Source organism: Lampris incognitus, chromosome 2, assembly GCF_029633865.1.
Source record: "Lampris incognitus isolate fLamInc1 chromosome 2, fLamInc1.hap2, whole genome shotgun sequence".
NCBI classification, from domain to species: Eukaryota; Metazoa; Chordata; class Actinopteri; order Lampriformes; family Lampridae; genus Lampris; species Lampris incognitus.
The window spans coordinates 19,941,123-19,968,763 of NC_079212.1; the positions used below are offsets into that span (position 1 = coordinate 19,941,123).

The following is a 27,641-nucleotide window of genomic DNA, read 5'->3' on the forward strand; positions in this document are numbered from 1 at the left end:
GCCCTGGCTTGACTTTGAAAATGTTTGTAACCACAAAAGAATGGCTGACATATTTTCTGTCTAGGATGAGGAAAATGTGGGAAACATCTGCCGCAAATCAAACATTTTACCAGGCGTCACTCATTAACAACAAATTCAAAGGCCATTTTGAATTGTGTCACATGACCATGTTATCTTTTTTTTTTTCAATCCCCCCCCTCCCCTAATTTTTCTCCCCAATTGTATCCGACCAATTACCCTGCTCTTTTTGAGCCGTCCTGGTTGCTGCTCCACCCCCCCCCCTGCCGATCCGGGGGGGGGCGCCCTGACCGACCAGAGGAGGCGCTAGTGCAGCGACCAGGACAAATACCTACATCCGGCTTCCCACCCGCAGACACCGCAAATTGTGTCTGTAGGAACGCCCGACCAAGCCGGAGGTAACACGGGGATTCTACCTAGCGATCCCGTGTTGGTAGGCAACGAACTAGACCGCTACGCTACCCGGACGCCTAGGCCATGTTGTTATCGCAGGAAGCACCGCAGAGAAACATGAGTCATTCGCTTCAACAATTTCCATCGTTTCTTTTCTGACTTTTGTCTTAAATTTTGATATAAAAGTGGCAGAAAATTGTCATCCCAAACCATCAGAAAATAATCACAAAGCTTATACTTGTAAATATGCTTGATTGTATATGAAACTTAACGTTTTAAGCGTTATCTATGTAGGTGGCCCAGCCAGTTAGAAGTGATTACACGAGAAAGCTGTTTTTTATCTGCATAGAAAGATGTGGTGAGGCTTTAATGTCATCCATATCTCAGCATGACTGAATGACTTGTTTTGTTAATTATTCGCAGGGCTTTTAATATGGAATGAATATTGAATAGACTGCACTGAGATAATAATTTATGCTTTTAGGAATTTTGTTATCTCTTTTACATATTTCCATCACTTTCAAGATGTCTTATCTTTCTAATAAAGAAAAGGGACAAAGTTCAGGGCAGGTTCTTAATAAGAGTGCAGCATTCTCAATACAGCGACACTTTCTCACGTCACCCTCTCCCGTTTACACCCTAAGCTCTCTCTCCCTCTCTTTGTCCATCTGTATCTGTCTCTACTTGTCTCTTTCTCTCTCTGTCTGTCTGTCTCTCTGTATCTGTCTCTCTCTCTGTCCATCTGCATCTGTCTCTCTCTCGCTCTGTCTGTATGTCTCTCTTTGTATCTGTCTCGCTCTTGTCCGTATGTCTCTCTTTCTCTGTATCTGTCTCTCTCTGTATCTGTCTCTCTCTTTGTCTATCTCTCTCTCTGTCTGTATCCGTCTCTCTGTCCATCTGCACCTGTCTCTCTCTCTGTCGGTATCTGTCTCTCTTTGTCTGTATCGGTCTCTCTCTGTATCTGTCTCTCTTTGTCTATCAATTCAATTCAATATGTGCTTTAATTGGCATAACATACGTTTGTGTACATATTGCCAAAGCATGTAAAACAACAACAACACAACACAACAATGATTACAATAATAACAGCAACAACAACAATGATTATGATATTAAACAACAACAGTAGCAATAGGTGCCGTCACCCACTGTCTCTCAGGTTGTGGCAGGAAAATATAAATCTTGCTGCAACGCTCGCCGCTGGCCCCCCTCCCAGGACCACCCCGCAGCTTACCTGCATCGTCCATGTCTATCTCTCTCTCTGTCTATATCGCTCTCTCTGTCTCTTGCTGTCTATCTGCATCTGTCTCTTTCTCTCGCTCTCTCCGTATCTGTCTCTCTCTCTGTCTATATCTGTCCCTCTCTGTCCGTCTCTCTCTTGCTGTCCAAAAAATAGAAACTGGTAAAATCTAAAAGAAATCCCCACCAACCTCTCTCAGACATGCACATATATACCAACACAATGCATGTGTTTAGCCTTCTCTCTCTCTCTCTCTCTCTCTCTCTCTCTCTCTCTCTCTCTCTCTCTCTCTCTCTCTCTCTCTCTCTCTCTCTCTCTCTCTCTCTCTCTCTCTCTCTCTCTCTCTCTCTCTCTCTCTCTCTCTCTCTCTCTCTCTCTCCTCTCTCTCTCTCTCTCTCTCTCTCTCTCTCTCTCTCTCTCTCTCTCTCTCTCTCTCTCTCTCTCCAAAATGGTTTGGTTGACGCCGTAGTTCACACCATACTTTGACAGCATTCACTGTTTGTGAGGTGAATTTATTCCAATTTTGAATTTCCTTATTTGTTCTTAAGCATTCAAGCAGATGTGATTCACAGTTTTTATATTAAATACCACTAAGTCTATTTTCCCTCAATGCAACTCCCTATTTTTTCCATAATCGTTTTTGCCATCGGCATTCTCATTCTCCCCATTGCAACTTCATTGAATGCTGTTAAAAAAAAACCCAAAAAACAAAACTAATACAATTAATTGCAAATCTACTCATTTACAGAGTAACGATTTATTTATAAATGGTAAAGTAAACCTGTCTGATCACCTCATTCCGGGGCAGCCTTGTGTTAGATAGATTATAGGTGAGCATTATAGAGTTGACATTTTATTGTTTGTAAGAATGTGTGGATGTTTCATTTTTGTTTGATTGCCTTTTCATCAATAACAGGTATTCACATGTCTGCAGACGTCTCACTTCTCGCCTCACTACCATAGTTTAACAATAATTCTAATGAAGTCTTTATGTAATTTGGAAACATATTAATCATGTCATTTGATAAAATGCTTTATTTTTAATTATTTGATGCTTTAAAATCTCATGTCAAGGACATATAAGGTTTTTCAAATGAGAGCCATGTTTCCTCAGTTCAACTGTATTAAAGTCGTTTTTATAATCCATGAGGCTGTTGGAAAGAAAGTGCTCTCACATTGTGAAATATTATTTCAATATTTATTGTTTCAATATTTCAATGTTCTTTGTTCATAACTGAAACTGTGTGAGGCTTTTTTTTGTTGTTGGAAGAAATATGCACAAACTTCCGCAGGATCTAGCCATGGGATACTTGGTAGGATCTAATGTAATTAAGTGAACAAATGGTCCATTATAATGTGCCTGCACATAACAAAACAACGCAGGGGTCTTCATTTCCAAATATGTGATAAGAAACATGTTCATTGTACACAAATACACATAACCCCCACCGTCTTGTCCTTCTCTCTTTCTTTCTCGCTCTCTCTCACTCGCTGTCTCTCTTTCTTTCTCTCGCTCTCTCGCTCTCACACTCTCGCTCTTTCCCTCTCTCTCCCTCCCTCTCTCTATCCTTCCCTCTCTTTCTTTCTCTCTCTCACATTCTCTTTCCCTCTCTCTCTCTGTCCCTCCCCGCTCCTTCTCCCTTTCCTCTCTCTTTCTCCCTCCTTCTCTCTCTGTCCCTCCCTCGCTCTCTTTCTCTCTCAGAGTTTCCCTCTCCCTCTCTCTTTTTCCCTCTCTCTCTCTATCTGTCCCTCGCCCTCTCTCGCCTTCCCTCTCTCTCTCTTTCCCTCTCTCTTTCTCTATCTGCCCCCCCCTCTCGCCTTCCCTCTCTCTCTCTGTCCCTCCCTCTCTCTTTTGTGCTTTCTCTCTCTCTCTCTCACACACACACAATTGTTTGTTTTTCTATACTTATGAGGACACCTCATTGACTACATTCATTCCCGAACCCTAACCATCAGCACTACATGCCTAACCTTAACCCTAAACCCAAGTCTTAACCCTAAAATAGACCCTCTAAGAAATGGGATTGGCTAAAATGTCCCCACTTTACAAAAAAAAAAATGTCCTCACTCTTGACGGTTCAAAATTGACAAATATATTGGTCCTCACAAATATAGCTGAACAAGAACACATGCAAACACACTTGAAATTACACACACGCTCCCAGCACTCAGTACATGGCAGAAATCCTTCTTTCCAAACTAAAAAAAGAATTGAAGATACAAAGAGTTATTGTAGGATGCAACCTCATAAACTGTCACATGCACACACCCACTAGCACATGCACACACATACACACCCACCCACCTTTCCCCGCCCACGCACGCACGCACACACACATGCGCGCGCATGCACACACACACACACACACACACACACACACACACACACACCCACGCACACACACATTACGGTCTGCTTCCTGCCTAAAAATAGCCACAACAGCAACAAAGGGTTCATTAAGGGCATTGTATTTAAGATAAAGCAAAAGATGGTTAACTGAAGATTTACTCGTTAGGCCCTTCACAGTAATAAATTCTCTACTTGATGTTTTCCTCCCAATACACTTTGTGCTTTACTAATGAGGCATGCCAATTCATATCAATTACAAAGATTATTTCTTTAATCTTTAACTTTAATTAACTTGTTTTTTTCCCTTAACTTTGTTAACCTCATAAAACTGGCATCCTTTTACATTTCATGTGGTCAAGAGCAGTTTTCAACAGTCTTTTTTTCACCTAAGGGCCCAACCTCCTACATTGTCATCGGTAATGTGATAGACACCCCCCAACATATAAACACACACACACACACACACACACACACACACACACACACACACACACACACCACCCCCACTGCAGGACTCAGGTTGGAACCTGCTGATCTAAGTAATAGCTGTGTAAATGGACTTTTTTATGATGACAAATTGATCAGGGGAAAATAAGGATCCTCTTTGAAGACAGAGGCGAATATATAAGATACCAAACAGCAGACAGTAAAATGAATGCCATCTTACATACATATATCTTGAATGCATCTTTACAAATACTTTTGACAGGTGCTGTGGCATAGTAAAGTCTGTGCAAATGGATTTCTATCCATGTTGTTAATGTAAGTGCTCGGCTGTGGGATGTCTAGGACTCGCTGGGATGCATCCTTGACATTGATTACTCTTGTATAAAGGTCAGATTAAACATATTTGTGATTTCAATGAGCACGTTTGCCAATCCGTCAGATGAAAAATAAACAATTAGATGACTGTCTCAGGAAATAACACATAAGCAATTGCCATGATGGTCGCTAGCCATAATAGCCACCTTTCTTACAACTCCAATCCTCACGACATCTTAAAATACAGACAACAAGAGAGCTCTTTGTATGTCAGCTTGTTATAAGACAACCCCGAGGCCATTACCAACATGAACCCCCCCCCCCCCCCCCCATGGCAAGACCATTCTGAAAAAGAAATACATGCATAATACTGAACTGGCTTCTCATTGAGAGACATGCAGAGAGGACACAGGGTGAGGGCAAAGTGACAAACAACAATTTGTCTTTTTTATATCTGGGTGCCTTGGGGACTCCACAGTGCCCTTAGCAGGACACATTAACAGCAATGTTCCATTTGCTAAGCAGACTTGAAGAATAGGCCACATTGTGTCAAAAGCGGAGCGGCTGAATGTGGTCTCCAGCTCTTTTGCTAAACACAACTGTGATGTTAACATTGTTAACTCTATGTTATCCATTAGAAATATGGGTAAAATAGCAAGGCTTTGGCCAAATTCAGCGTTAACCCGCTCTGAGACGGCAATCTACTGTACAAGATCTCATCAAACCTAAAGCCAAGTAAGAAAACCGTTGTTTGGCAACTTTAGCCTTTCTGTACAACTTTTTGCAAAACTTTTTTGGAACGCTTTGCTGTTTCATTGAGTTATTAAGAGTGGCGATGCTGTTTTGACCCCTTAGAAGCAATTAAACATAGCGTGCCCTTCATGCAGTAATCTGAAATATTGCAAATTTGATAAAAGAAAAATCTGTAGTTCATTTGAAGTGATTAGGAAAGTAAGCTATGTGTATTCCATAAGAGCCTTGAAGCAGATGAAGACTACATTAATTTTATATTGAGTATTTAAATGCTAACCCTAATCCTAACCCTAACCCTCTTACAATATGTTATAATGTCATAACCTACAAATACTGGAAAGTATTTCTGTGGGTTGTGTTTTTGTATTAATTGACAAGGAAATCCAATTAGGCTAATTTTTGGGAAATGTATTCATACTTTTTGATGCTCTTTCTGACGGTCACATGCTACTGTAATTGTGTAATCCAAAAGAAATGCCAAGTGTTGTACAGAACAGTGTAGAATACTTTGTTCTTTTCATGGTACTCTAATTCCTTTGAAAAAAAAAATCTAGAAATCATTTTTGACCCATTTAGGAAGTGATCCTACATAAATTTCAAAGCGGTGTTTTTTTTCTCTTAAATATGCCGTGGAATGAAAGCAGCGGGGGCTAATTACGAGCATTCTTCACTGAATTAGCGTTTGGTGTGTGGTAAGGCTGTGCTTGCCTTTGTCTTGATCCCCAAACTGATCCCGTACTTATTCCTCGGAAGGTCAGAGGTCATTTGGTTAATTAAGGGTCCAATCAGTCTTTAGATAAACTCATCTAAGCTTAATGTTTGCACTTTTGAGGTCCAGCAGCTCTGCCTGGTACCCCTGAGCTTAACGTGGACCCTGCTAATCTATTCACAGACAGGGGAGCAGGTTAACACTGCTCAACAGCGCCAGGCTGGAACAGCCTTTTCATTTCAGGGCTTCAGTCAATGAAGAATGTCTGTAAGCTCACGCCAAATCACCAAATGTTACTCTAACTTGTTGTATTACACAAAGAGTGAGTATTGGGGTAGCAGGGGTCCTAAGCCTGCAGATTACTGAAAATAAGTAATGTTTATGCAGTGTTGGGGTGGGGGGCAAACTTTCAATGAATATATTTGTCTGCCACTGCTGGCCCATGCCACACACATCCAGGATGATGAACGTGTGCGCAAAGCAAGACAGCCATAAAATCTCTGGATATCTCGAAATGAGTTATGTTGGAGAATTTTGTTACGCAAGAATTAGTCTTTTAAGGTACAGCAATACTATAAACCCATCACCATATGAGAATTTTTGTGAAGATATGCAAATAATCATTTGATACATACGGTTAATTAAGTCCCTTCTCCATAGTTACCAATACACGCGGAACAGTGGATATAACATTTCCTTTTAAATGTGAACGGCAGTTTTGTGAGCAGCGATAGAGTACATCTAAACACAAAATTGCTTTATAGTAGTATCATTTTATGGTGTATAGTATTTTTTTTTGTCCTTTTATACCCATAGATATGATGTTTGATAAAATTCAGATACATTGGCACAATGAAGTTTAACCTTTTTGTTGATTTCATGACTTGGTCATTGGAACATTTAATGCTGTTATTATATTTTTGCAAAAGAGCTTAAGTTTGTACAAACTTTCGAGTTTTTAATATTTTTTTGTGGAACCCGTGACCAGACTTGTTTGCACACAGAACCTTCAGCTATCAGCGGTGCAGGCATTTGTTATGATTCATGGGATTCACAAATAATAACAAATCAATGGAAGCCACACACAAAACAAAAAGCTAATTTTTGTTTTTCTTTCAGAAATGTGACATTGCAGAGACAGGGATTTTTACAGATGAACAAGAACACCCCAAAGCTATGAACACGCATGGGGTGAAGTGTCTATGTGACATACCATAAGCTCTCAGCCATATATAGTATTTTGTATTTAAAAACACACGAGTTGCTTTGCCTCCTTTAAAGAAAAAATGATGTAGTGATGCAAATGCATGATTTTCTCAAGTAGAAATTTTTCAACACACAATTGAATTCAGACTGTTCTACTAAATTTAGTGAGGGATACCTAAAGCATTTTAGAATACTTCCTTTGTGAAAACATTTTAAAACAGACAAAAGGAAGTTCTTTGGGTAACCAATTATCCATTATACCGTTAGACACTAGAAAAACCTTGAATCACAAACAATAACTTACAAAGTTGAACACGTCACTGACTGGAATATGTTTCCGTCGATATTTCCTAGTCATCTACATTTTAAATAAGATGTATTCAGTGACAAATAACCAAACTTACCAAAACGTCTCGTCTAAATGTATTCTTGTCAAGTTTTCAGTTGCACTGCAATTGCAACTTCTCTCTCCCAGTACAGAAAATCTTTAACAGTCTCTCGTCCCTCAGACTGCCAACGAATCAAAGCTATGAAAAGATGTGAATGTAGCTGAGCAAATAGGATTACAGATGGCTAAATCCAAATGGCTGGAAGCACAGCATGCATTAAAGAGGAATTCTCTCAGGAAAGATAATCCCCATATATGTGCGTTAACACACTTCACTCACTCCCGTGTTTTTTACATTCGCTCATCGTAAAACCATGCTTGACTCTCCACCGCTGCGTTGGTCGACATACTGTAGATTCATAAGGTTAAGGCAGCTGACACCGTTCTGCTGCAGCAGGACACTTAAAACATTTATTTCCAGAGATGACACACTTTGAGACACATAAACATAAGAACTGTTTGGGATCAAGCAATCTGATTGGCCGAGAGCTGTGTTTAATTTACTTCATTTACTTTAACATCAAAGGAGCCGCATCACTTCATCTGTAATCTCCTGCTTGAGACAGCTGATTTTATCAATAGCTGATTTCAACGGCTATCATACATTGTTCATGTCAACAATGGAAATATTTCAAAATGTCAATTTTGATTTAGGTCATCCCTACGCTACGGCATGATTGGCATGATCTGAAAGAGGATTGACGTGACCTCTGGAGGAGGCCAGTGAAGGCAAAAACAATGTGATAATAATCCTACATCACACACCTTCTCCTCCAACTGCATAATAAATGGCGGTGTGCAGATTAACATATAGCAGCAAAAATAATTCTATACCTAAAAATTTGCAAGCTAGTCAACAGTGTTTAATAATGTTATTATTTAATTCATCTTTACTTTGTTGTTATTTATTCTAATTACATTGTTATTTGGAGTGCCACAAAGTGTTATATACAAAGTATACTTGTGACATATTCCTGCTTAATTGTTCCGATTTGATTGCATGGCAACAAGCCACTTTTGGTGGAACTACTTTTTTAGGTGGAAGAAACTGCAAATATCCCATTCTAAACGATATTTCTGAGTTTCTTGTTTTTACTTTGTACATTTTTTTTGTAGAATTGTTTTGTAAAAGCAATAGAACACTTGAAGTTGTGTATTCTCACGAATGTTATTCCCGATAATACTAACATTTAGCCTAATGCATGGTCACTGTTCTGATTGGCTGGTTCAACTTCCATAACTTTTAACAGTAATTCAACTTGTGATGCTTTTAAAGGTACGTTCCACTCAAATGCTTTTTCACAAACACACACACATGCTATACACACCTTTCAAACTTTGTCGTGTACAGCAATATATCGACTTTGCATTGGCAGCAACTATACTTTCACAGTCTCTGCTGGCAATGTCTAGTTACCTTTAGCACTTCCATTGGCACCTGGGAAGTCGGGGGCAAGCTGGGTGGGGCGCTGACATTGATGGCGGGGGTCTGGGCAGCTGTGATCTGGGGGTACTGGGAGGCCTGCTGTCTCTGCTGTTCCCGGCGCTCCTGCTCCTGAAGCTGCTCCCGCATCAGCTGCTGTCGCAGCAGGATGCGTGATGTCATGGCCGAGGAGCTCAGTGGCGGCTTGGAGGACCCATGCTGGTCTGATGGACTGGAGGAAAGGCAGATACTGAGGGCATGACTTGTGACAGAAGGCAACAGAGAGGCAGATATGGAGCGGGAAAGCGAAGTTGATGTGGAGAACGGAGAGATTTGGGGCGTGAAAGAGTGAAACAGACGGTGAGAAAATAAAGAGATAACCGAGAGGGAGTTGAAAGAGGTCAGACAAGGAACGTGAGGTCAAAAAACAAGAGATGAGAGGGGGAGCGATCAGCATGTGTGGAAAGGAGAGAAAGGGAGCAAGGGGGTGGAGGGAAAGGAAAATATTGTTAAAGGAGGTCAATATGAAGAGAGAAATAGGTAGAAGAGATCACAGAGAGGGCATAGTGGCAAAAAGACAGTATTAGAAAATGCATACACGTTATTTCTATGTAAACACAAAGATACATAGTTATGCATTATGTAACTCAGTGTAAACCCTGCTCATCATCAGATTAACCCATGAACCAAACAATCATTTTAATGGCTGTACATGTTGAAGCGGTGCGACTCACAACAGTTTTGTGTTACACGGAATGCAGCTACACAGCGATCTAAAGCAAAAGCAGAACTGTTATCATAACGGTTAGTTTCAGTTTTCCCAGTCTGTTAAATTTAGAGGCCTGCACACCCCCAGACAGAGTCCTGCAGTCCTAAAATAGAGAGGCTCTGCTGAAGCAGAAGTTGTCGGGATGAAGCCCTCATCGAGTGAATGATCCTTTTGATAAAACTCAGTAAAATGTCTCGCCAATCCAGCTGTGCAGTAATCGCACTAATTAGCCAGCGCAGTCAAACACAGCTTTGGTCTACAGCGTATTCAGTCAGTGTTTGAGACCTACACATACCATAATTCTCCCCCACCCTCCCGCATATAATCTCATTGTCTAACACCACACTGGCTAAACCCTATATAAGAACAGAAAGGTGCTCTTGGGCCTGTATGAAATTAGATCCACATTTTCGGGCCAAACGGGTCAGCATCTACAGTATTTCTCAACCAGAGGTGATGTGTGAGGAAAAAGCAGCCCCCCGTTCATTTTTCTGTTAGTGTAACTATAAACTGTCTGTCATCTCTGAACACAGTGCTGAATATAAATGCTGTGACAGACAGAGCATGTTGATGCTTAAATAGATGGGATTTATTAGTACCAAAACTTCCATATTTCTGGGGCCTATATGGGCTTTTTTTTTTTTAAAGGTTGTTTGGTGTTTTTAGTGACAGTGAACGTCCTCTTTTCTTGATGGGTCTGATGAGTGATTTACAAAAGGCAGCTGTAATCTTTCAAAAGATTTCATCTAGTCCATCATTTTGAACTACGGCTGGGCAATAATTCAACATTACCATTAATCGTCTTACACTGGTATTTTATCTGGATGAAATTTAGATATTGTCTTATTATGATGCAGATTTTTTTTAACTTTTATTGAGAATCTTTTCTCTATAATTTCTCAAAAAATGAGGTGTGAAATATGTGAGGGAGCATTATTATGTGTAGACTAGTGTTGGTTTGTATACCTACATTACAGAATGTGATGTTCAATGTGACGACCTTTGACTGGATTCTTAAATATGGTATTTCTGCAGGTATGAGCAGATGACATCATATATCGATATCATGTAAAAAGTTTATGATTACTATGATAATATTTTCCTTAACGCCACGCACTATTTTGTACCTCCTGCTAATAGACAGATGTACATAAAATTCTCATGTTTGTGTGCCAACAGATTATATTATGGTTATTTTGTTTCTTATTATCCAGCAATCCAGCAATGTAAATTGGACTGAGAGCATCAGGCCTTTTGCCAGTTGATCTGTTTCAACAAATGTTACAAAGGACTGACAAATGACAGCTAGCTGGCATTCTCACTCTGCATTTTACTTTTCATCTCGTGTGCAATTCTCAGAAAAATACAAAAATAATAAGAAAATAACCTAAACTGAAACTCCAGGGCAAGGTCAGACATGTCTTGTGTCATTGTCTGGCGTCTTCCACAATTTCCTCATTTTACCACTGCTCACCTTTCAGCATTATGGGCACCATCCTGCATTCACACAAAGAAGCTTTTTCAAAGCCTTTCCAAGAACGCTGATGTAGAAATATTTTCTGAATAAATCATTCAATAATTTAGTATGGAATGAAACTTTCCGTTGTATTACACAATTTAGCAATCGCACTTAGAAAAGAACAAATGCACACACTGGATACATACAGTATATCTTCAGTATAAACTTCCTCAACGCTCCCCCTTCTACTAGGGAGATGACCTTTCACCTTTGACTGGTTTATCATGAAAAAAGAGCAGTTAAAAAGGGCAAATGACTTTGTCTTTTGACGAGGCTTCTTATAAACACACTTTACATACTATACACATAAAGTGATAGCCACCGCTAATCTACCGACACCTTTAGTCCGGGTGTACTTTAGTCATTGCTTTTCCAACCACGTCCTCCAACACACGAAGATGCGGGGCAACAACTCTCAAAAACACCCCCCATCGTCTGTGTTGCACAAATGTCACCTTCCACTAGACAGTATTTCTATGTCAAATCTGTGAGAAACACCGTCATGCAGTATACAGCAGACATTGTTGGAGAATAACCTTAAGACAGGCTTTGACCTTAGCCTAATTATAAATGCTCTGACATATTAATGACACAGTCAACTACCACAAGTACAGACTGAATCTCACTTATTTTATAGCACAGCAATTAATCATCCTCATCTCTCAAAACAGCTGACGTAGAAGCTCCAGTTCTGAGGACACCTCTTGTAGCCTGGTGTCTGCTGACCCAAAGCTGAAACCACACAAAACTCAATTGCACGTAGACTTCACCACCAGCAGTTCCAATTTAGGCCCAGAATCCTGACCTTGACTCTATAGAGCCACAAAAAGGGCTTTCAGTGCTCCGTCTACTGTTTATGAGCTCTGTAATATGAGTTTAAAGTGCCCTAAAGGAGCACCTAGCAGTGAGTTAGATGGATGAAGAGGTCATCAGAGTTTCCTCCACAACACTCTTATTGTTTTTGTCATTGTTTTGATAGACTACTAGTTACAGCCTGTTTACAACACCTGTAATCAAATGTCACACATAAAGAGGCCGTATGTCTGATACTGCCAGTCCACTTGACACAAAAGCTGCTCCACATATGATGGATGTAAAACCCCAATCTGCCATTAGGAAAACCCATGTCCTTCATCTTGGATTCTGCTTTTTTTAAGGCTTTGAATTTTTGTCAGTTTCTGAACTAATCAACAGTCCAACCAACCTGAATATAAATACTCACCTAGCTAGACAAAAACACACCTAGACACTCATACCGGGAATGAGCCGGAATGGAAACACAGCCTCCAGTAACCGACATTATCCACCCAGCTATCCAAAGGAATTAAATCAAGTGCAACTGGACTCGGTTATATATCCGTGAAGACATTTCTTCACCGGCCAGTTAGACTAGCTTGGTCTAGTCAGAAAGGCACGAACTGATGAAGCCTCTTGGATGAGAGGCGAAAAGTCTTCACGGATATATAACCAAGTCCAGTTGCACTTGATTCAATTCCTTTGGATAACTATGACCTGGATGAATGAGACCATTCACAGACATATCCACGCAGCTCTTTCTCGAACACCTCCACACCTGATGGTATTTAAAAAAAAATCGCTTCCATGCACCTTTTTCTTTGTTCACTACCTGTTGACACCTATGTCCTATCGGACTTGAGCCTAGTTTTTTTTACACTTACTTGCATTGTCACCTCCTGACTAGATCCTTGCTTGTGTTGTGTTAACTCTCAGATGTACGTCGCTTTGGATAAAAGTGTCTGCTAAATGAAATAGTAAATTGTAATATTACTGATTAACATAAGTAGTCACTAGCCATCCATCATACATTTTTATAGGACTGTGAAATGAATGAATGCCACTTTATTTGACATTGTATTCTTACAATGAATGTATTCTCTGCATTTAACCCATCCTATTGTATAGGAGCAGTGGGCAGCTGCAGCACCCGGGGACCAACTCCACTTCTTCTCTCCATTGCCTTGCTCAGGGGCACAGGCAGGAGGATTAATCCTAACATGCATGTCTTTTTGATGGTAGGAGGAAACCAGCACACCCAGAGGAAACCCATGGAGACACCGAGATAACATGCAAACTCCACACAGAAAGGACCTGGGACGGCCTGGGGTTTGAACCCAGGACCTTCTTGCTGTGAGGCAATGGTGCTAACCACTGGGCCACTGTGCCGCCATAATGCTGCTATAATGTAGATTAAGTAGGCTTTAAGAAATATCCACGCAAAGGCATTCCAAAAATAAACGTAAGAGGGAAAACATATTTTTTGGGGCAGCAGTGGCTTGGAGGTAGAGCAGGTTGTCTGGTAACTGGAGGGTTGCCAGTTCGATCCTTGCAAAAATGTCGGTGTTATACGTGAAAAAATAAATTACATGTTTACCTATACAGTGTATTGAATAAGTGTATTGAATATGTGTGTGTATGTGTGTGTGTGTGCGCGCACCACAACGGTCAGAAGGCGTCCTATGAAGGAAAGCTCAAGTGCTTGCTCTCTATTTCTCCCCTGTGGCTACAAAATGGCTTTTTGCCAGACCACTGAATTGCATAAAAAGCTCTTTTGTCCTGTTTAGCTTTCCACTGTTATGTGCACACACACCTCCTGTTGTGTTTGTGAGTGTGTGTGTGTGTGTGTGTGTGTGTGTGTGTGTGTGTGAGTGTATCAGGAGAAACAATGGCTGCACAGTCTTGGAGAGCCACACCCTCTCCCGCTCATGAATCTTCTGAATCTGCTCGCTACGTTTCTCCTTAACGCTTCAGTGTTTGTTCAGCAAAGTTAGCTATCACTAAGATGGATACCATTGTTGTGAACCTAATCATGGCATCTTATTAATAGGAATAAGCTATGTGATAGGTTGTGGCAGCAATCGAAGATATAAATAATTGAAGTAGCAATTAGGAATGATCCCTATCAATTAGGAATACAGTGAGACCAAGACCTCCCTCTACAGGTTTGACTGCGGCTACAGAGATTTCCTCAAAGCCAAACAATGAGCTGTTAGAAAATGGTAGCGTATATTTCCTCCTACAGCTTAAGTGGAATGGACACACAATGCAACTTAATGAGTCATCTGAAACCTGTGACAAGTTACTAGGTTAGAACATAACTATAGTTTACACAACAAAAGACCTCCCCTTTCTATTAACTTACACTGATGACCCCCCTTTTTTTTTGGCAAAAGAACATCTCTGCCAAATGGACAGAAGCAACATCTGAACAACCTCATCTATAGACTAATGGCATCACAGCATAAATGTATACAGCTATTTGTTAAATTGAGCATACCTACTTGTTCGATAGCCCTGTGTCAAAACATGCCAATTTCAACTGCAATTAATGCTTGTACTTAAAAACAGCCAGCATCGTCATCTAAAATTAAAATTCCTAAATATTAAAACCTAAACCACTCAACAACAAAATATAGCCAACAATAATATACTCCACAAGGAGAGAGCTATAATTAGCGACAAATGTGCATACGTTTAACACAGATCTGGACACTGTGTCCTTGATTTACACATTGTTGCACACACGTTATGACTCACATTCAATATCAAAACCATGCCCTCCATGCATATTCAAAATATCCCCGATGCTAAGGTGCCGTACTCACAGATAGTAAAATGAACAGGGTCTGTGCATTTGTACTCCTAAGGCCTCCATGTTTGTTTGTTTTTCCTGAAGGTGCACCACCCGCCCTTGGAGAGCAGTGAAAGTCATGCTGGTAATGCAGCGCTGAAAGTGTGTCAGAGGGGGGAGGCTCCAGGGCCAGGCCTGGAATCTCCAATCGCCACACAGAGCCACTGAGAGAAGACCGGCCCAGTCCTAGCAACCTCAGTATGTGCAGAGTGAGAGTGCACGCGCTCACGGGGAAGCATATCGTCTATCCACAGCACTTTAAAACTAAAACGAAAAACTATGTCTCACAAGGTGACACATATTTTGCTTGTTAACCATTTCTGTCTGTGCCACACTTACTCAAGTATTAATGCACACGCTTGAGTGCAAGCGCAAACCCAGTTATAGCATACAATGTCACCAAACACAGTATTAATGTGTACATGCAGGTTGGGGGGGGTAAGAAGAAAATCCAGCACAATAACTGTCTGAGACTGTCTTTATGCATGCTCAATAACCCAGGTAAGAAAATCAAAGAAAGTTGAATCAGTTCATCTGGACACAACGTTTATTGAGAGAGAAACGTTTCATCACCCATCTAAGTGACCTTCTCAGTCTCAACTGACTGCAGGTATCCCCACCCTTATAAACAACACAGTGGCATAAGAATGAAAACGATCGGATTCAAATGCAAATTTCCGTGAGCGTTAACTAGAGTTTCAGTGTTAATGTGTCCTATTCATAGAGGATTTGGGAATGGTTGCAATCACAGCACTGTAAGATGGCGACAGGTGTACTCTTATACTCGGGAGAGTGGGGTAATTGGCCGGATACAACTGGAGCGGAACCCCCCCCCCCCCAAAAAAAACCCAACCACATAAAATGGCATTTATGTCAACAATATCGACTAAATAAATGGATAAACTCACGCTTCTTCGCCAAACCTTTTCGTCTACTATTCCCCCCTCCACTGCGACGCCAACCCCTGCCGTATTACCCGTTTGTGTGAAGCAATAACGTTACTCAAACTATGTTATTACTATGCAAAGCACATTGTTACAGTTGCCATTAGCTTCCAAATTCAATATGAAATTACGACAATTTCACTTTACGTCTTCGGTGAACATGCTTCTTCACAGAAATGTGTAAACATGTGTCCTGTGTTGTTGGGAGTTGCTAGGCTCTGAGGAAAACGAAATCAATTGTGTTCTCGACAGCGGGTTGTCTTTGCGACAGCGGCGCGAACAATATTATCACTTGGAAACGCTAGGGGGCAACAGTTGAAAAGTTGTCTACTTTCACTTTAAATAGAAGTCACAATCAAGTATGGAAAATGCATGTCAATCTTGAGTTGTTTTTTTCCCCCACAAGAGGGTGTTGCACCACTTGTGGGAAAAACCTTACCTTCGATTGTCTACTCTGTCAGAGTGGAAGTAAAAAGCTGGATTGCATAATGACGTGTCAATATCATATAGTCTAACCAAACAGGAGTACACTGCATGTCATGCTGTCATGTCTCGCAATGAGAAATTGCGCTGCTGATGCAACACCTTGAGAGTTAAAGGACCAGTGTGTAGGATTTAGTGGCAAGTAGCGGCGAGGTTACAGATGGCAACCAACTGATAACCCCTCCAGGTAGGAAAACCTACATGGGCTACTGTAAAAACATGGCAGTGCAACATGGCGGGCTCCGTGTAGGAAGACACGCTCCCTCTTTAGATATAAAGGGCTCTAAGGAAACGAAAACACAACAAGTCTTATTTTCAGGCGACTATACACTAATGAAAACATGCTTATGAATGTTATATTCAATTTCTGCCAATAGACCCCCCCCCCAAATCTTACACACAGGTCCTTTAAAGTGCCAGCGCCTACTCTATTACCTTCTGCTAGTCCTCTGCCAGTCTGCAAGTACCTTGCTCAAAGAGAAAACCCGGAGGTACTGACAGACTACACAACCTCTCTGTGGGAGAGCAGCACTCTGGTCATGACCTTTACATGACACAACATTGATCTGTACAGACTCCCTGCTGGTCACAACACACTGGCACACACTGTTTGGTGTCCCATGCTGGCAACCACATCTCTGTTTAATGGGAACTATCTGCATCCAAAGTCTGGTAACTTTCAACCCATTAGCTACGCTGTGTATCATTTTTTGCACATATGTAAAAATCAAATCAATGCAAACAAAAACACCACTGACTTCATGACCAAACAGATAAAATCTGCAAAATAATATACTCTCTCCAACCAGCATGGAAAATGGGACACAACTCAGGTACATACCACTTCTATTTATTTGAGCCAATAATATGGTTTCTCTTGATTTCTCTTAATTTTGGAATTTCCATTTACAAAGGGCTAAATAATTAAAATGGTCTTTTTCTCAAAATATGTCTTGAAAATATCCAGATAAAGTGTAATAATTCACTAACATTGCTGTAGATAAAAACAAGGGAGTTAAGCAGTGTCTTATACTAAATATTATTGACATGATACGCCAAGGATAGCTCCTAATGCTAGTTGAAAACACAGCAGGGTTAGGCCATTAAAAACATCTAGAGAGATAATCTGGTTCAAAGTTTTGTGGTGTTGTCCAGCATGATACCACGGCTAGGATAATTTGAACTTGCCCGGTCTGATTTTTCCTAATTAGATTTTGAGCCCTTTATAAGTGAATGCAGTTGTTTGCAGCCTGTTCTCAAACACCCTGTTTCCCTCTGCATTTTAACTGGCATGACAGTGAAAGCCTCCAAGGACAACCAGCAGGCTGGATTCAGACTGTTCCCTCAATGAGATGCATTTATAAGGTTTTCATGGTTCAAGCAACCAAGCTAAAAAGATTCTAGCGGTTGGAGGGGAGTCGATTCAGTGCAAAATGGCGATACTAAACCGTGACAATTTTAATATCGCAGCATTTCCCCTGAATGACAACGTTGAACCACAATGAACAGACGTTGTGAAGAGCAAGCTCGAATCAAGTTACAGACCCCTGGGCACAAATGTTTGATGGGGCCCTAGCCAACTTGGTTTGCTGGTCAGGCCATTTTCTTTCTTTAATAAATCAGACATAGCTTACAGGGCATATACGGACTAGCTCTAATTTGCTATGGGTAGCACTGTGCCAGTGGCGGATTTAACAAGTTTTACCTGGGGTAGCAACAGGGTGACATGAGGTTCCAGCTGGGGGGGGGGGGGGCAAAGGTTATCTCCTCCAGACAAATATGGTTTTCATAAACTTCTGGTGATTTTTTTATGCATGTGAATCACATAATAATGAAACAACTTAAAATCAACTTTCTAAAAGAAGTTTTATGCAACTATCAAAGATAATATTTATATTTTGTCACTGCAATTAAGATTCACAATTAGTTTTTTCCCCAAAACACGTTTGAGTCTTTTTATAGATAGATAGATAGATAGATAGATAGATAGATAGATAGATAGATAGATAGATAGATAGATAGATAGATAGATAGATAGACAGATAGATAGATAGATAAAAGTATTGGGACACCTGGCCATTACACCTACAGGAGCTTTTATGATTTCCCATTCTATATCCATAGGCATTAATATGGAGTTGGTCCCCACTTTGAAGCTATAACAGCTTCCACTCTTCTGGGAAGGTTTTCCACAAGATTTTGGAGTGTGTCTGTTGGAATTTTTGCCCACTCATCCAGAAGAGTATTTGTGAGGCCAGGCACTAATGTTGGATGAGAAGACCTGGCTCGCAATCTCCATTCTAATTCATCCCAAAGGTGTTCGATAGGGTTGAGGTCAGGGCTCTGTGTGGGCCAGTCAAGTTCTTCCACACCAAACTCACCCAACCATGTCTTAATGGGCCTTGCTTTGTGCAGAGGCACAGTCATGCTGGAACAGAAAAGGGCCCTCCCCAAACTGTTCCCACAAAGTTGGAAGCATAGAATTGTCCAAAATGTCTTGGTATGCTGAAGCATTAAGATTTCCCCTCACTGGAACTAAGGGGCCTAGCCCGACCCCTGATACCATTATCCCTCCTCCACCAAACTTTACAGTTGGTACAAAGCGGTCAGGCAGGTAACGTTCTCCTGGCAACCGCCAAACCCAGACTCGTCCATCAGACTGCCGGACAGAGAAGCATGATTCGTCACTCCACAGAACATGTTTCCACTGCTCCAGAGTCCAGTGGCAGCATGCTTTACACCACTCCATCCGACACTTGGCATTGTGTTTGGTGATGTTGGGCTTGCATGCAGCTGCTCAGCCATGGAAACGCATTCCATGAAGCTCCTGGCACACAGATTTTGTGCTGATGTTAATGCCAGAAGAAGTTTGGAACACTGCAGTTATTGAGTCAACAGAGTGTTGGCAACTTTTACACACTATGCGCCTCAGCACTCGTTGACCCCACTGTGTGACTTTATGTGGTCTGCCACTTCATGGCTGAGTTGCTGTTGTTCCTAAACGCTTCCATTTTTCAATCATACCACTTACAGTTGACCGCGGAATATCTAGCAGGGAGGAAATATCACGAACTGACTTATTGCAAAGGTGGCATCCTATGATAGTACTGCACTTGAATTCACTGAGCTCTTCAGAATGACCCAGTCTTTCACAAATGTTTGTAAATGCAGAGTGCATGGCTAGCTGCTTGATTTCATACACCTGTGGCAATGGGTCTAAATGAAACACCTGAATTCAATGATTAGGAGGTGTGTCCCAATCCTTTTGTCCATATACTGTAGGTAGGTAGAAAGACAGACAGACGGACAGATAGATAGATAGATAGATAGATAGATAGACAAAAGTATTGGGACACCTGGCCATTACACCTACAGGAGCTTTTATGATTTCCCATTCTATATCCATAGGCATTAATATGGAGTTGGTCCCCCCTTTGCAGCTATAACAGCTTCCACTCTTCTGGGAAGGTTTTCCACAAGATTTTGGAGTGTGTCTGTTGGAATTTTTGCCCACTCATCCAGAAGAGTATTTGTGAGGCCAGGCACTAATGTTGGATGAGAAGACCTGGCTCGCAATCTCCATTCTAATTCATCCCAAAGGTGTTCGATAGGGTTGAGGTCAGGGCTCTGTGTGGGCCAGTCAAGTTCTTCCACACCAAACTCACCCAACCATGTCTTAATGGGCCTTGCTTTGTGCAGAGGCACAGTCATGCTGGAACAGAAAAGGGCCCTCCCCAAACTGTTCCCACAAAGTTGGAAGCATAGAATTGTCCAAAATGTCTTGGTATGCTGAAGCATTAAGATTTCCCCTCACTGGAACTAAGGGGCCTAGCCCAACCCCTGATACCATTATCCCTCCTCCACCAAACTTTACAGTTGGTACAAAGCGGTCAGGCAGGTAACGTTCTCCTGGCAACCGCCAAACCCAGACTCGTCCATCAGACTGCCGGACAGAGAAGCATGATTCGTCACTCCACAGAACATGTTTCCACTGCTCCAGAGTCCAGTGGCAGCATGCTTTACACCACTCCATCCGACACTTGGCATTGTGCTTGGTGATGTTGGGCTTGCATGCAGCTGCTCAGCCATGGAAACGCATTCCATGAAGCTCCTGGCACACAGATTTTGTGCTGATGTTAATGCCAGAAGAAGTTTGGAACACTGCAGTTATTGAGTCAACAGAGTGTTGGCAACTTTTACACACTATGCGCCTCAGCACTCGTTGACCCCGCTGTGTGACTTTATGTGGTCTGCCACTTCATGGCTGAGTTGCTGTTGTTCCTAAACGCTTCCATTTTTCAATCATACCACTTACAGTTGACCGCGGAATATCTAGCAGGGAGGAAATATCACGAACTGACTTATTGCAAAGGTGGCATCCTTTGATAGTACTGCACTTGAATTCACTGAGCTCTTCAGAATGACCCAGTCTTTCACAAATGTTTGTAAATGCAGACTGCATGGCTAGCTGCTTGATTTCATACACCTGTGGCAATGGGTCTAAATGAAACGCCTGAATTCAGTGATTAAGAGGGGTGTCCCAATCCTTTTGTCCATATACTGTAGGTAGGTAGACAGACAGACAGACAGACAGACAGACAGACAAACAGACAGACAGACAGACAGACAGACAGACAGACAGACAGACAGACAGACAGACAGACAGACAGACAGACAGACAGACAGACAGATAGATTAGATAGATAGATAGCTTTTTATTGTCCCCTAGGGGAAATTGCAGTCTGCGGCAGCATCACAGGAAAATACAAAATATACATCACAGTAAAAATACATTATACAAATCACAGATATAGACTAAATATACAGTCTAATATACACAAGAAAAATGAAATACACTGCAAGTATATAGAACAATAATACAGCAATAATAATTCACCCTCCCATCCCTTCACCTACCGTACCCCCCCCCCCGCCCACACACACACATACACAAATAAAGTATTGAATTGCATATATTTCTAACATCATATGCTCTTCTGTCTTTGCTTTTTTTGTTTGGAAAAAGCTGGCTATGCCACAACTTTTCTCCTTCCTTTTCATTCCCCCCCAAATATGTGCTACTCTGACCTACAGTATTCAAGATGGAAAACAAGCACAAAACCGTACAAACCCACGGCGCACCTGTGCTGCGTGCAAGTAGTTGCGAGCGCGTCATACTAAACATCTCTAATAAACATAATTTGTAGGTTAAAGCCATGACATACACTGTATTGGATACATGATTCATGAGATAAGCTAACAGGCTATGAGCTGTAGCTAGGCTATGAGCTGGCTATGAACAGTCAACCATTACTGTTGTAGATTTCGTGATTTCTAATTAACACCCAGGACTGCAAACTCTTACACACTGAGTATGAGACACACATGCAATTTAGCGCTATCACACATATTTCACACCATCAAATTCTTGTAAAATCATTTTGAACACAGAGCAACGATAAACAAATGAAAACAACTTACTTAACACTTAGCATGAGCAGAAGCAGCATCAGTGGACTACAGAGAGTCAATGGGCACGCAAGGATTGAGATGAGATGAAATAGTGGTGACATAGATTGGTGGATTTTCCCGGGTTGGGTGGCGGGCTCAACCATTTTTTTTCCTTTATTCAGGGGCAAACTGAAATCTAAACTGGTGAGTAAAGACGTTTACACCAACTATGGAGAAATATCGTGGACTTTCAACAACAAATTAAAAAAAAAAGAATTAATTGCCTATGAAGAGGGTGGCAACTGGGGTGGCAAGGCTTTTTCAGGGATGGCAGCTGCCACCCCTTGGAACCGCCACAGCACTGTAACTCATTGGAAAATAAAAAGTAACCATGACAATATTACCTGACTAAAAGCCTTAAAGTATCTGATATTAAAAGGGACATAAAGCAGCCAGAGCTTCTTTTTTTTTGCTTTTTCATAACGATAATACTATGTTTAATGTAGGTTGTCCTCTCTCTCACACACACACACACACACACACACACACACACACACACACACACACACACACACACACACACACACACACACACACCCACACCTGCTGCTGTCTCTTTCCTCCTGGCTGACTGTCTCTCTGCTGTTTGCTGTTCTCCTCTCCACTTCTCTCCTCTCCAGTTGCCCTTACAAAGACCTCTTCCAGGCTTTCCTATCAGCAAACTCAGTCACAACTTCATCAAAGTCAAAGTTCCTGACAAGTTCAGATTCAACGGCCATCAGTGACAATGCACTGAGGCGCCGTTGCATTTGCATTGTTCCGAGCTCATTTTTAACATTTTTAATTCTTGCCATCTGTGAAAATGATCTTTCCCCTTTGTAGTTTTTCACCAGCAGAGTATAAAAAAAAATAAATAAATACGTAGGGCTCCAAACATGTTGGGGAAAATTGATTGCAGACCATGTTCCATGAGCACTTGCAGCAGTTTTCAAGGAGCCTTATCCTGCTCGCTCTGGTCGAAGCATCTGGATTGGATAATTTCATAATCTGTGATGTTCTGATCCGAATCAGACGGGTACGAAGCGCAGAGTGCATCTCAGCCTGTTCACGAACAGTGGCCAAATCCTCAGATTCCATGTTCAGTCGAATCCCAAACTTGTCATTAATCGGTTAGGCGGCGTAGGGGAAAGGGGGGGCGGGGATCGAGGTCAAATGTAATGTAACACGGACTACTGACCAATTATATCCTTCCGTTTAGGTACAAAGAAATATGAGCATGTCTATAATTGGTTATATATGGTGTCATGACTGAAATTTAAGAAAAAACACATTTTTTGAACAATTTTTTTCTTGTTTGGGGCTGCATGGGCCCCCAGGTGCACGTGGACCCCTGGTGCCATGCCCTGAATGCCTATTGGATAATCTGGCCCAGCTGAAGAGGTTTGCTGTAATGATTTTTAGAGATGTGTCTTAATTTGAATTGTTTGAATGTTTAACCCAGGGAAGTATACAAGTTTTAAGCATTTCTAACATATGGGGTTTAAAATAAACGCATTTTGTTAAACATTTTCTTTAGATTAGTGCAGTTCATATCTAAACACAATATTCATATCGTGATACTTGAAAAATCGCAATATGTCTTGAATTGGCGCAAAAACATAATTGTAATACTGAATAGGAATATTCAAGTTCGCATTTGTCAGGTTGAAATTCTGAAGGGGACGCAGCCAAGCCACAAGCTGCCACACAGTGTTGTGAGACAAGAGTATTTCTAATTACCCCTGATGCCATGATAGATGCAGAGGTTTGTGTGGCACATCAACACATTCTGGCGTTGTCGATGTGGGAGTGGTGAAAATGACTCACACGCAGTCTGTTAACAAAATCTGGGGGAACAATATGATTCAGTCCTCATTTATTTATATACACAGCACAAAAAAAAAGACATGCTCATCAGGGGATTATTTTCTGTTTGAAGACTCATAACGCTTATTTCAAGATACTGGCATGAACGGTTTACTTGCCTCACTGGAGGATATTATAGCTTGTTGTTTCAGGAAAGTACACTAGGTTTCATGGACTTGTTTCAAGATACTATTTACTCCACACATGAAAAATGATCTTAAACCACGTTTTCCGTTTTAAGATTTATTTTCCTGTTCAGTGAAAATTCCCGGCACCTGTCTGCATCACTCAGCCCGAGTCCCATCAGCCACATCTTGGACCAGGGCAACGAACCGCAGTCACCTCCTCTGGCTTCTCCTTTTTTTGGGCCGCCCCAATGGGAATAGACTGCTGCAGCGAGCCAGTGGGCATTTCTCTCATCCTCTGACTCGGCTCTCTTTCAGGAGTTGTTTTGCTTTCTCTTACTTCACCACATGGCGTACTTGCCCCCACCAAAAATGTTCACGTGAATACACCACTGCTTGGTTTTACCGATTAGTGACGATTCATTTGCAATGGTTAGGTCTAATTATTGCTTCTTCTTTTTTTTGCACTCTTTTTCCATTTTTGCATTGTTTTGGTATCTTTTATTTTTCCGACATCCACGCACTTGGCTGTCAGTCAAATCTGAAACTCGGCCCTTTGAATATGAGCAGCGCATTGTGTTTTATATCGGTGCTCCTTTATATTAATTTCACATTGATAAAGTGAAGTGTGTATTTTGTACATTCTGCGTGTCCTGGTTTTGTCATTTTTCATCGTTATTGTACCTTATCTATAGACCAAGTATAGGTAATTACACACTCTAGTACTTTCGTTATTCTTTCCATCCATCCATTATCCAAGCCGCTTATCTCAATTGGAGTCACGGGATGCTGGAGCCTATCGCAGCAGTCACTGGGTGGCAGGCGTTATTAACGTTATTCTTTATGTTTGTTATTCTTTTTTATCCATCCATCCATCATCCAAACCGCCTATCTGTTTACCCTGTGATGGACTGGCAGCCTGTCCAGGGTGTCTCCCCGCCTGCCGCCCAATGACTGCTGGGATAGGCTCCAGCATCTCCGCGACCCCTCTTTTTTATCCTTGCATTAAAATAAGCTATGCCTTTTCCCCTTCATTAGCATCATAAGGGAGTTCTCAAGACTACTTTTGGTTGTACATGGACGTTAGTTGAGAGTATAATGACAATGACAATGAGCTGAATTGAACCATTCAATTAATATGTTAACAGTGAACCAAAATGAAAGTGAAAATATTCGGTTTCCAAGGCCAAAGTGCCTGCCACACATAAGGTGTCTGTCCCATGAAGATATGACATCCCCAATTACATCTGATGTGAAGCGACAAGGTATCTGCTCCATGTACACATACACAGACAGGTATTTAAACACAGGTGCTCCCAGTCACATCAATAAACCTGTCGTTGGTGTCACACTAAATTGCTTGTATACAATTATTACATTCATTAGAGTGCATAAATCAAGTTGCTCATTTCTCCACAATCTCCCTGTGACAGGCATTGTCTCGGTTGGTTTGCTTGCAAAGCATCACAGCAATTAAAAAAATGAAGCCAAACTCTCAGCATCACACATAACACATCCACTGCTAAATTTATACAGCTAATTCACACTGCATAGAAGACTAGTTTCACTGCCAGTCTCACATCTATATTAGGCACAAAAAGTCTGGCACATTGTCTGCAAAGTTTGAGTACTCTGTCAAGATAATTCTGAGACGGCAAGAAAAAAAAAGAGTCTCTCTTGAAGCTAAAATGAAATCATCATCAACAGGATTTCAAATTTAGAAACATAAGCTGCAGCAATGACAAGACATCAATAGTTACTAATGTCTCTGAAGTGCCATAATAATAATGAATGGGAGGCAGAATGTCTTAGATATTTAAGATATCACTGACAGGCAAACTAAGTTAACATTATCCGGCAGAAAGTGCATGCCATGACTAGTCTTCTGCACATTTTAGTCCTACTGCAAAAGCCACTACTGCAGTGATCGCGATAACACAAATCCGCTGAGCACAAAAATGCCATTCAGCAAATATATGTTCAACAATGTAATTACATTTCACTAATGAAGCAACTCGTTTAGAAATCCAGAATTAGGTTAAAAGCTAGGGCTGTCCAGGATGATAGTTTCTCCCTAAGCCAGAGGGTTCTGCCTGAACTTAGAGAAATAAAGGTGAAATTATTCAATCGCAGAGTGCTAACAGCAACAGAATGCCAAGATCCAGTGAGGACAAAATAGCAGGAGTCTACCAGAGGTCTCCAATAAGGGCTCTGTCTGGACACAGTAGAGCGCTGTCATTTCTCTCTCTCTCTCTCTCTCTCTCTCTCTCTCTCTCTCTCTCTCTCTCTCTCTCTCTCTCTCTCTCTCTCTCTCTCTCTCTCTCTCTCTCTCTCTCTCTCTCATTCTCCCTCACACACACACACACACACACACACACACACACACACACACACACACACACACACACACACACACATTTTCATTCTCTCTCACCCACTGTCGATGACAATAAGGCCATGTATTGCTAACACTAAACAAATACAAAGAAAAAAATAAGAAGAAAACCGAGCACTCACGGATCACAGAGACTTAGACAGGATTGACACTAAACAGATGTGTCACCCTTATCTGGATATGGCGTTTCATACATCATATATTCACTAGAGGAAGAGTGATAATAGAAAGCACAGCCATCCCTTAACACCTAAATAGGGTTAAAAGGTCGACTCAGACTGCGGACCTGACTCAGCTCAATGGCCTCAATATGCTATGACCGAAAGTGGCTTATTAAAAAGTCAGTAGTTAACTCTGATTAACGTGTGTGCGTGTGTATTTGTTGATGACTTGACAAATGGCAAAAAGGCTTCATGTGTCCGTGTTTGTATATGTGAGAAATACTGTAGATACCCTGATATGTGGTGAAAATAATGAAAGCCTAGTTTGAGTTAAGGGACCTAAATTACATTTAAGATTTGTCTTTATGCATGCTCAATAATCCAGGTGAGAAAATCAAATAAAGCTGAATCAGTATCAGTATCCAGATGAAATTAGCAACTTTCTTCAAATGATTCAACTTTCTTTGATACATTTAAGATAAAAAAATAAAACCAGTCAGTGTCTACAAGACAACAGTTTATAGTAAACAGGACCGTTGAATAATAAGCTGTAGTATGCTTCTCATCAAAACAGCTCAGACTCTGCAGTATCAGCAGCATCTGTTGTATCGTATACACATTGCATTTTCTGAATTTGCAAAGAATTGAGAAAATGCACTGTTATTGTTTATGTTCAGCGGTGACACAATGATATTTAAAGCATCAAATATCTTTTCAGGCAGACTTCGGGGGTCCAAACAAAGTCCATTTGGCAATAAGTTCAGACTGGTGTACTGTCAACCCGGACAGTAACTCGTCAAGCTCTGACTTCTCCGATGAAAAGGAAAAGGAGAAGACACCACAGTAAAACCACATTTCCAATACAGACTAATATTTGAAGTTGATGTTGACAAGACAACACCCGAGCGTTGCATAACTTCAAGCCAATAGAATAAAGCCGTCCTAGGAAACGAGGCTCTAATAACGCCGCTCGTTAAAACGGCAGATCTGATGGGACC

At 41.2% G+C, this 27,641-nt stretch overlaps 1 protein-coding gene across 1 annotated transcript in view; it reads right to left on the minus strand.

Annotated features, from left to right (window-relative positions):
- The window catches only part of mitfb (melanocyte inducing transcription factor b), a 42,598-nt gene that overhangs the window by 14,623 nt on the left and 334 nt on the right, over window positions 1–27,641 (minus strand). The window contains exon 2 of the mRNA XM_056275117.1: window positions 9,237–9,474. Coding sequence (XP_056131092.1) covers window positions 9,237–9,474 — 238 coding nt within the window. The remainder of the gene's footprint in view (window positions 1–9,236; window positions 9,475–27,641) is intronic.